This window comes from Clytia hemisphaerica, unplaced genomic scaffold, assembly GCF_902728285.1.
Source record: "Clytia hemisphaerica strain Z4C2 unplaced genomic scaffold, Clytia hemisphaerica genome assembly, whole genome shotgun sequence".
NCBI lineage: Eukaryota > Metazoa > Cnidaria > Hydrozoa > Leptothecata > Clytiidae > Clytia > Clytia hemisphaerica.
Window position 1 is genome coordinate 51,551 of NW_027103611.1, and position 11,355 is coordinate 62,905.

The 11,355-nt window shown below is 34.3% G+C and overlaps 1 protein-coding gene across 1 annotated transcript; it reads left to right on the forward strand.

Annotated features, from left to right (window-relative positions):
- The first annotated feature begins 757 nt into the window (after nucleotides 1–757).
- On the forward strand, nucleotides 758–5,234 carry LOC136802193 (uncharacterized). The gene is made up of 5 exons (XM_067058908.1): nucleotides 758–925; nucleotides 2,210–2,680; nucleotides 3,201–3,362; nucleotides 3,701–4,007; nucleotides 4,805–5,234. Exons 2-5 carry the CDS (start codon nucleotides 2,234–2,236, stop codon nucleotides 5,200–5,202), a joined length of 1,314 nt encoding a protein of 437 aa, XP_066915009.1. The 5' UTR covers nucleotides 758–925; nucleotides 2,210–2,233; the 3' UTR covers nucleotides 5,203–5,234.
- The last annotated feature ends 6,121 nt before the right edge of the window (nucleotides 5,235–11,355 follow it).

Consider the following 11,355-nt stretch of genomic DNA (forward strand, 5'->3'; position numbering starts at 1 on the left):
GTTTTCCTATCAATTTTCTCTGTTTCATCTAATCGATTTTCGCCAGACAGTCTCAGTGAAAAAGCACCCAAAAGTTTTGAAATGTAACATTAATGTAAGACTTTTTTTTTGAGTTTTTTTATGACCAATTTGCTTTGAAAATTGTTTATTAATTATTATTATCTATTTTTTTTGTAACCTCATCAATTTAGTTTCGACCTATTTTATTCCCTAGGCACGAGAATTCTTTGATAAAACTTTTTGTTACCTTTTTAGTAGGTAGAATATTTTTTCAATAAATGTAAGATCAAAATCTGTACACAGTAACTTGAAAAAGACACGTAAGAGGTCGAAATATCGTTTCAAAAAAATATGCTATGTTTTATTTTGATTTGGTTGCACATCATAAGGCTTTTTTTTATAAAAACTTCAACACAACTGTTTTTTTTTGGAAATATGTCGTCTTACTTACTTATCTACGTGTCGTAAATGAATACTTGTTTCTACTTTAACGTTGATGTCATTTCCATTAGGGGTTTTACATGGGCTGTCCTTTTCATTGTCATTAATTATTACAGTAAGTGAAGTATGTAATTTTTCCTTAAGCTTTTTATTATACAGGGTGTCCCTAATTAAAGTATCGAGTTTGAACATGCAATTGAGTAGAAAAGTTTGTGTGTGTTATCGCTAAAATATAAGAACGTTCTCCATCACACAGGCTTATTACAAAAGGTAGTTACAACGTATAAATTAATCGTAATGACAAAGAAAAAAGAGGGAGAGCTTAAAATACAATTTTGTGAACACACACATAAAACTTTCTACTCATAGTTGTGTTTCGACTCGATACTTTAATTAGGGACACCCTGTATAAGTAGAGTACTCTATGAGTGAAATCACTCTGTGTGTCTGATTTATATACAAAAATATATCCAAAAAATTTAAGGTAGGTTTTTATTTGATAAGATTGATTAAAAATGGCAAAGTTATGACATAAGGTTTGTCATACATACAACACTTCAATGGATTTTCACCAGTTTCAAGCGCCAAACAGTAGCGTACAAAGATAGACGCAAACAAAATTTCTGTACAGGGTGTCCCGAAAAAAAGTATCGAGTCGTACCACTTCTATATAAAGAAAGATCTTGTGTGTGTTTCACCATGAACATATAAACGACTGGACATCTATCTTTTATTGTCTCTTTGAAGCGAGCTTCGTTGCCGCCTGTATTTCAAAATTGGTATGAAAAATCCGACAATATTCTGTCATAATTTTATTTCTTTGAATTATTTAGGTAAAAAGATTGATAGAGCTTGAACATTACTCCTAATGCCAATAATTTTTCCGTTTTTTACAATTTAATATATTTTATCCCTTTTTCAACTCTGAAATGCAGACTTTCAACTCGTGTTTTTAGAACCCTTTTGTCACTCCAATATTTTTTATGACTTTAAAAAAATAGCTTGCCAAAGTTGAGAGCCTGTGTCATAAGAATATCGAAATTAGAATGTGACACTCTTTAAAATTATTTCCACTTTTAAGTCAGAATTTAGAAATATTAGTCGGAGTTTTGACAAGCTGACGATGATTTTGCCTCTGTTATCTTTGTTATGATATTGATAAAAACTTGAGAAGAGTAGAAACAGAGACTTTTGTCGAGTTTTGCGAGTTGACGTTGTTAAGGTATTCCCAAGTGGTATATCATCAAAATCTATTGTTTCATTTTATGCTTTTAACGAGGCGGCAACGAAGCTAGCCGCCCTTTGTACAATAAGACAAAGGAGATGGATGTCCAGTCGTTTAATGTTCCTGGTTTCGCTAAAGTTTCTTTGTGTCATATTAATTGTCACGAGACATCTTTTATGAATAACTTTAATAAAAAACAATTTTCAATAACTTTAACGTCGTAAAAATTGTAACGAAAGTTAATTCTTTTTAATGATAATGACTGTTGTAAAAGCAATTATTTTGTTGGTATATATTTTCTTACATTTTGTTAAACACACGCAACAACCTTCTATTCAGAATCATGTTCGAACTCGATACTTTTTTTTCAGGACACCCTGTAGAAGAGTAGATTTTTATGACACTTATGACAATTATCTATTCATAATATAAAAAGATGATTGCATTGTCATAAAAATCTACTTTCCAACACAAATACTGCGCCCCTTTTGTCCACGCTAATGTCACAGATGTAAGAAAAACTGAATTTATTTTTATTTTTAGGTGTCGAATATTTAATGCAGCAGGATGACATCCGAAGAAATTAAAGAAGTGAAAAACATCGGTTCTTGGTTCCGTCTCAAAAATCTAATTGGTCTAAAAAATAATGGTAGATCTTTCTTATATGATTTACTAAAAAGTCAAGAAGACACAGTTTTTAAGTTGTATATGGGTGAAGAAACAACATATGCTTCCGATTATGTGTCAGCTAAGTATTTATACGAAGAAGAGTACGTCTTTAGAGAGCCGTTCATTGGAAAATATTTTAACACAAATATGCTTGGAGGACGTAAACCATCTATGTTTTGCAACGGTGAGGATCACGCCACGAAAAAAGCTGACACAATGAAAGTGTTAGAGTACCGTATGGAAAAAATAAGTTTGAAAGATTTGAATGATGTCATCGAATCGGAAATGAAAGCGATTGATGTTACCAAGGGAAAAGGAAACAATTTCGAGGCTTGTCTTGAAAATGTAAGAATTTTTAAAGTAAACCTTTTTGATGATATCACTAGATAGGGTTGTAGGATGGAACTTAAGCTTATTAAGCTTGCCAGAGACAACCCCTTCTCATAGGATTGGCCTAAATGTCGCTCCCGGTGGAAAATGATACTCGAATTTTGTCCAAGCTTAAAATAGTTAAATAAGTAAATCCTCACTGGAAAAAAATTGTGCTATTTCTTTCATCGCCACCGAATTTTATGACAGAACTTTCCTGGTATTTATGTTACCAGTCTGCTTAAAACCTGATCACGCTAAAGATTGAAAGGTGTCTATTAGCCGAATGTTTGAGTGAGTAAGATAAGACCTCAGTTTCACTGGAAAATTTGGTAAAATCTTATCCCTGGTTGGAGAAAAAAAACACAATTTCAGCCCCATCGGTAAATCGATTTTATTTTTATCCCCATTGAAATTAAATTGCACTCTAAAGATTATCATTCCCACTGGTTTTTTCGACAGGAATAAATCTAATAGTAAATATGATATATTTCAGGTTGCGAAATGCGTGGCAGATTCGCTTATTCTTGGTAAAAGTCTCCACAATCGTGATGACTGGAAAGATTGGTTTGATAGCTCTTTGAAGATGTTTAATTTCCATCCATGGAACTTTGGAGAAGCAGCAGACAGAGACAGATGTTTGAATGCAATGAAACAGGTATTGATTTAGCCTTTAAATCTTTAACCTTGCCAACTGCGCAGTGTAATATGTTCTCAAAATCTTTAAAGTCATGAAAATAAATCATCAATAATTGTCCCTGTCAAATATAAACTTGTATATAAATATATTTGAGATATTTGCCAAGTATTAAGAATCTAGACATTTCCAGTTACCTGATTTTGCCTGTGTGACGCCGGTGTCTTTCGATGTTTCGAGAAGCTTACTAAAAGAAGATCCAACTAAGGAAATATGTTTTTTTCTATTGTATAAGGAAGTTGAAGTGTATTATTTCTTAATTTTACTAAATTTTCATTGATTCCTCTCTCATCTATCAGACACCAACTGTTCAAAACCTTGATAAAATCCTTCCCGAAACCACTCAAACAATGGAAGGGGAAACTTTTGAATTAATGCACAATGTTCATTTCAACTGTACACCTGTACTATCATGGTTAATGATCTCCTGTATTGCTCGCTTCACCGATTCATTAACTGAGGATGAACGACAAAGTTTGAGGGACGAAGCATCTCTTTTGTTTCGAGAAGAAACAGACTCGACTTTTGAAGAACGACTGAGCAAGTCGGAGAAGATTGATACTTTTATTTTGGAGATTATACGTTTGAACACACCTCATCTAGCTGGTAAGGTCATGGCAAGGTTTTATTCTTCGTGCAAAAACTTCTGACTGTAAATGAACTGTTCTCAAAACACTTAAATAACTTTGTAAGAAATGATATTTTGCCTGCTTTTTTATAAGAAGCAGTAAATTTCAGCTGAGGCGCGACTTTTCTTTTTTGAATTTTCTTTATTTTTCTTTATTTGAGATTTTCACGATTAAAAATGTTTAATTATCAAGAGGGTTTGTAAAACATTGGTGAATGACAATTTAAAAAAATGAAAGTTATAAGAAATTTCTTTTGTAGGATTATAAATAGCACTTTTTCATTTGAAATACCGCGCTACATCACGGGGTGCCTCACTTTCTAACTGATATTTTCAGATAGCGAGTCGGTATGTCTGATTATGGAAACAATTTAAAGTCAATTGAAACAATAATTCTCAAAATATTTACTCCGAGATTTTTAAAGAGGAATCATGAAAGTTCTCAAATTCATAACATACGCTGATAAAATTAGATTTACTTCATTTTTCTTATAAAAACAAAACACTCAAGGGTACAGAGATGGATTTCTATTATGAACAGTTTACAATAGAAAAGACGAAGAATATATCCGCTAAGGAATTCTCCTCCTTCGCTATTACATATCCCTGAAATCAGCAACTACCCAACCGTTTCTACAACATTCAGAAGCTGAAATTTTTCTTATAATTTTGCCAAATTAAGCCTCATATTCTTTTTAAAAAATCATTTAACATGACGATATTACGCCTTCTCTTGATTACACTAATTGACCGAATCTATCGTATTTTTTTTCAGGTACTTATGGAAGAGCCAGGAAAGATTTTGTAATGGAATCCAAAACAGGGCGATATCAAATCCATAAAGATGATTTACTGTGTACTTTCGTCTACGCCATTCATCGAGATGAAGAAGTTTTTGAGGATCCTTTCAAATTGAAAATGACCCGTGATAGGAAGATTATCGAGAATCAAAACGTGTGTTTTGGGTCTCCTCTTGTCATGGAACCTACAGTCAACAATCATAAATGTCCAGCTGATAGAGTTATGATCAATGTATTGAAAATGTTTTTGGCACATTTCACTAGATGTGATGTAAACATTACGTCAGATGTCACGTGCTCTTACACAAGCTCAGAAAGATTGGCATGCACCGATGAGCCTCTTGTTGTTGAAAAGTTCGTGTACAAAGAATAGACGTACAAGTTTTCTTATAGAAACATTCATAATCAATGAAGCTTTCAGATGTTCTGAGTTTTAAGCCTAAAAAGTTCTTAAATTTTCTTATTTTTACTACCTTTAGAGTTTTCATTTCTTTAATCCTATTTTATAGAAAATTTATTTTCAATGTATCCTAGTAAGATCTTAGAAATTTTTTCTTATAACAGTAGCGTGCGGCCACCTCCGTTGTTTAGCTTTATGTCTATGAGTGTTGTCGCTCGTCTTGCTTATCATGACATATCAAATTCTCACATAGGAGCTCCCATAAGTCTACAATTAAAGTGGGACCATCATACGCCGTCCAGCCTAACACGGGGATATGTGCTCTCCAGCTTAGATTCTTTGGATGTTGATGTGACTGAGACATGTGTAATAAAACTCTCACAGTTCGTCCAAAGCTTAAAATAAGCTATGGTGCTCACGGTAGCAAATCCTTTAAATGTTCTTGACTTCCCAGCTGGCACACAACGTTGTTTCAACGCCCGTCTAATGTTCCCAACGTCCATATAACGTTAGATGGACGTTGAAACAACGTTGTGTGCCAGCTTGGTGTTGTTCTTAATATTTTGGCCGGCCATAGAAGCTACGCTCTTATACAGTTCATTTTCCTTTGTTTTTTTAGAGATTTCCTTTGTTTAGTTTTTTTTAATTTATTAACATCTCTTTGATCACCATAAAACTACAATATATAATTTTAATTTTCTTTTTTGGGAAAAAAATACATACATATCTACATTGCTTTTTAAAATAGTTGTTTACTTAAGAGAAATGCTGCGGAGCCTGAACGTTGACAAAGTTAGTCTACACAATAGACAGATCCAGGCTTTTAGGCCTTACTCTTGGTCTGTAGGCACTGCTATAGGCGGCCACTAGTGACCCCCACCAGGAATTGCTTACTAATAGGTTTAAACATAATAGACAACATTCTCAAAAGATGTTTATCAATAGAGATTTTAAATAAAAAAATGTTTAAAACACAGCTGATTGGCTTAGGTTCGGAAACTCTCTATTGTTTCATTAAAACATCAGTGCGCATGCGATTTATCCGGATTTATCTGGAGAATTTCATTATTCAAAACAAGATCAGTGCCCGAAGAGTAGGAGTTTTACGCTCGAAACGAAGGAAGATATGACGTAGCCTTGGAGAAAGTAGGATGGTTGAGGGGCGAGCGATTTTTTAACGTAAAGTGAAAAAACTATATACTGGAGAAAAAAAAATTGGAGTGTTGTAAAAGTTTCTGAGAAAAAAACGCAGGCAAGGGGATTTGAGTATGATACATTAGAAGTAAGAGAATTGAAAAAGTGTACCTCATTGATGATTGTGATGGACATGTGACTGAGCCTCACTAAGAAATGAGATACACTAAACTAAAAAGTGTATAATTTCAAATCGAGGTTGAAAAATATTTGTCAGTCGGTCTGAAAAAGAAACTTTATCACTAGAGACAGTTTGGGTACAAACTATTGTCAGCTTCACCCGCTGCAACATCTACATGTTTTTATATGAAAATCCTACATTTGTGTGAATTCTTCGGATGTTCTTTTGAGTTTTAAGCCTTAAGCTTAAGCTTAAGCTTATTTATTTTTCATTGGCTGTTATATTTCAGCAATTCTCTATTGCTACTTTACCTAATAAAAACAGTCAAGATGATACTGCGTATAAAATTTATCAGAAAGTTCTGCGTCATCTTAAATTGGTTGAAATAGAAACCGATCCTAGGTAAAGGCCAGGCTCCACTTGCGTACGCTGTGATTGCACTGCTCAAGCAAAATCTGTTGTCGATCAAAAGAAAAATAAAGGAATGCCATTATGGTCCATTCAGACGTACAATTGAGAAAAGTTGAAATGCACTTAAATTTTTTTCAAGTGCATAGTACTTTTTCATGATGCAATCTTTTCTCCAAGCTGAAAGGATTGAAGCCATTAAGATATGATCGCAGCCCAGACAATGAAGAGACGGGCCTTCAGGAAGCTAGACTTTTTGAGTTCATAGCTATATACTTTCACTTTATGGTGTTTCTGTATGACTGTCTGTGTGCCTAGTCTAACCACTGTTAAATGCCTTTGGGAAGGGCCAGAATTGGAACTATTTCACCAAACCCCTGGAGCGTAAGTTATTTAAGCTATCACAACTGCATAAAAAAGTTGAACGTGCGCATGTAAAGTTAAACGAATGTAAACAAAACTTTTTTCAGGTTTTTAAAATAGATTTACCACACTGAACAAACAGGGAAAACACTCTAAGTGAGGTAAATCTATTTTGAAGACCAAAAAAAAAAACGTTGATTGACATTCAACACATTCAACCACTTTTGGATTCAACTTTACTTATGCGTACATTCAACTTTTTTGTACTTTGCCGGTATCTTGTTTTACAAAGTTAAGAAGGACTTTCTCGAGGGTGCACTAAAAAAAAGTATACCACTTTGTCGAGATATTGTGAGCTTCAGAATTTAACTTTTTTGTTCATTCCTTTTTTTATCGCATAGAGGATGCTCTAACTTGAATTTTGAGCTATCATACATTAGGTTTGAAAAAGTAATTCGAAAATTATTTAAAAAAAACTGACTTTTTTTTAATGTCGAAATTTCAAAAAATCATCAAAAACAGGCGAGCAAACTTTTCTCTTGGCACTTACCTTCTTTGCACATAAAAATACCAAAAAAATACAATTATGGTTCATCAAAACTCGTTACGGTAAAACAAGCTATTCCCATGTGGAAAAATATTTTTGGTAAAGTTGAAAATATTTTTTGGAAATCTCCAAGAGAGGTGTTGATGTTATGTGTGTGCTATGTGAGAAAAACTTAAATTAAATCACCATTCCTCAACTAGTTGCTCAAAGAACTTGGGTCTGCATTTTGTCTTATTTATTGCTGTTTTATTGATTTTTTGAAATTTCGACACGAAAAAAAAGTCAGTTTTTTGGAAATAGCTTTCGAACTACTTTTTGGTCAGCCTAAGCTGAGCATTCAAATAGGTAAAATTTTCCAGTTCCACCATAAGACGGCAAAAAAAAAATCCGATTTTCCGATCTCACTTTGATTTCTAAACTTTCTTCCGATCGGGTTAACTTTTTGGGTACTTTTAGCGTGCGTTGTTTTTACAGATCATAATGTAGTTTCAAGATGGCGGCTCAAGCGATAGTTAGACAGTCAGGAACAGTCGCCTTATTAGGAGACGCCTCCTGATTAGGAGACCCGTCTCCTAATCAGGAGGTTCACGTCTCCTAATCAGGAGACGGGTGTAATTATCTCGTGAACGAGCAAACTGCGCGTGATTTGATTGCTCCCAATGGAAAGAGCACAAAAAATTGATTCCATATGGTGATTTTCAGAAAAATCCACCGGTGGAATCAATCACAATTCAAATAATCCATAAGAACCAATCAGAAGTAAGAATCTGTCTTCTGAACAAAAGCGTCTCAAAAAGAAAAATGGCGGACATGAAAAAAATCAAGAGGGGCTTCCTTGTAGTGCTTTATATTAGGATTGTGATCGATTGCACCGAGAAATTTTGATAATTTTTTTAAAACTTTACCAATTCGAGGGTGTTCTTTCCATTAAAACTAGTTTCAAAATGCGCGGAAAAGCCTAAAGCCCTTAAAATTGAGATCAAAGTTTTATGTCTCCTAATTAGGAGACGGGTCTCACAACTTGCACAGCCATAACAAACAGATCAATCTGGTCTTCACTTAACATTGTTTTAAAGTTTAAAAAACACTGCCAGTGCTTGGCACAGAAGAGAGGACTCCCCAGTTGAAATTAATTACTACACCGCTGCCCTGTTGAATTTATTTATTATGGTTGTGTGTTTATTCCGCCAAGGCGGTAAATCATTCCCCCAAATTCATAGACCAATCAAAAGCGAGTTCAAAGCAAAACGGGGGAAAAATGAGCTTCCCCGCATAGTTATGAATTTTAAGTTTTGCTTTCGATTATCATTTGGGACCAGCAAAGTCTTCAAGATGGTTGTGTAACTTGACGGTACTAAACTACAAAATTTATTTACCCAGACTGGAGGGTGGCGGCCATCCATATAGTACGTACACAGTGAAGGGGGGAGAGGGGGTTTAGCAAAAGCGTACATCTATTGTTTAAACAAAGTCATTTCTATTGTTCTCTGCGTACAAGGGGAGGGGGTGTCAAATATTTGGAAAATCTTTGCGTACATACTATATGGACAATGCTAAAGAGAAGTATACTTTGAGCTTCTCGCGGAGGGGGGGGGTTGGAGGAGCTCTCAGCCTTGTTTTACATAATTTTAAATCAAGTTATCAAATGTTTCACATTTTGTACATTATTCACCTTTTTAGGTCTACTCTGTTCAGTTCTGACATTTAACCCACTTATTAAAGCTATCTAGCTTAGCTCTATTGGCTGACCTTCCAGCCTCGGCTGGTTTATTCAAATTGAAAAAGCTCACAATATCTCGCCAAACCTGTATACTTTTTTTGCTGCACCCGGTATAATTTGCATTTATAACACTCGCTTCGGCTTTTCTTTTTTTTTTTTTTTTTTTTTTTTTGTAGCATAGTATTTGCAATGATAAAAAGATCTAAAGATAGTACAAAGTAATTTTGCTAATATTGATGATAAAGTAAAAATCTTTCCTAAACTAAAAAACATTCGCAGGAGTAAGAAGAAGACATTACTGTCTTTTCACCTAACCCCTTTTCAATGCTAAATGAACGATCAACGTAATAATAGTAATAGCATATTACGTAATATGAAAATATGTATAACATTTACCGCTGTATAATTTACCGCCATATTTTTGCGGAACACTTTATTGGCCGGAAATCAAATTACGAACAAACAAACACAAACACAAAAAGCGCAAAAATATGCGTGAAGCTATGAGTGCCTCCTCTTCGCTGCGCCCACTGACCTTTATATATAAAGGTCAGTGGCTGCGCCCCTACGTAGGGGGGGGGGGGGGCAACAAACTATTTTCAATAGTTTTATAAAACCACCCATTTTCGATTTTAGCTGTAAAACTGGGAAAAAAACAGCACTTGTACTGCTGTGTAATAACTACTTTTTAATGTTTATTTAGTGGAAAGTGGTTTGTTTTATTGGTTGGAAATGTTATGTATTGCTTCTCTGTAGTTTAGTCAGTGTTTGAGGGAGTTTACTATTTACTAAAATTAACGCCACTGATTGTATGGCCTATCCGGGGAAAATCAGCTTTTTTTCTCCATTTCCTTTTATTCTTTACATGAAACGAAGACAAATCAAGAAGGATTCACTGGTATCACTTCAACCTTCTCTTACTCGTCAACGCTCGAAAACTCTCAAATCCTTGAAAGAGAAAATTTCTAAAGAAGGAACTATTTTTAACAAGTTGGTAAATTTTATTTTTGCGGACATTGAAGGAAATTTGAAAGCTTGCCTCAAAAATCCTTTGCGTGGCAGAAATATTCACACTTTTACAAATGAGGACCATCTTGCTTATATTATTCATGATCTAAACTATGAACGATTTGATGCCCCTATGTAACTATGCTAACCAACCTGAATGCTGAAACTAACACAAACTAACGTAGAATGACTCCAACCTATGCTCCAAGAAAGAAAAGTTCGTTAACAATTTCATCTTAGGTATATTTTTTTATTATTTCTCACCACCTCAACAATCTCTTCACGTACATAGCTCATTGCATTTATTGCCTGATTCTTACTACTTTAAACACTTTTCTCGTCTTTTGAATTTTTTAAGCTCATTTCATTTATGGACAAATGTCCTGTTTGTAAAAAAAACTGTTAGTGATAAGTGTAATTCAATTCAATGTGACATATGTGACCTCTGGACCCACCAACACAAATGTTCAGGGTTATCACGAAAACAATTTCAAGCTCTGTCTTTACCCAATTCTCCAAACTGGTATTGTCCTGTTTGCATTAACAATACATTACCAGGTTCGTATATTTTCAATAATAAACCTGAAGACCAAAAAACAACTGATTTCTCTAGCTCCAATCTTAATGATGAGTTGAAAACACTACTTTCTGATCTTAACAAAGTCGTCACTGGCACCACTGCCAGTGAAAAAGATGAAGAAGATAACATCCAATTTCACAACAACAGTTGCAGTTACCTTGACTGCAACGAACTCAATGACGTAA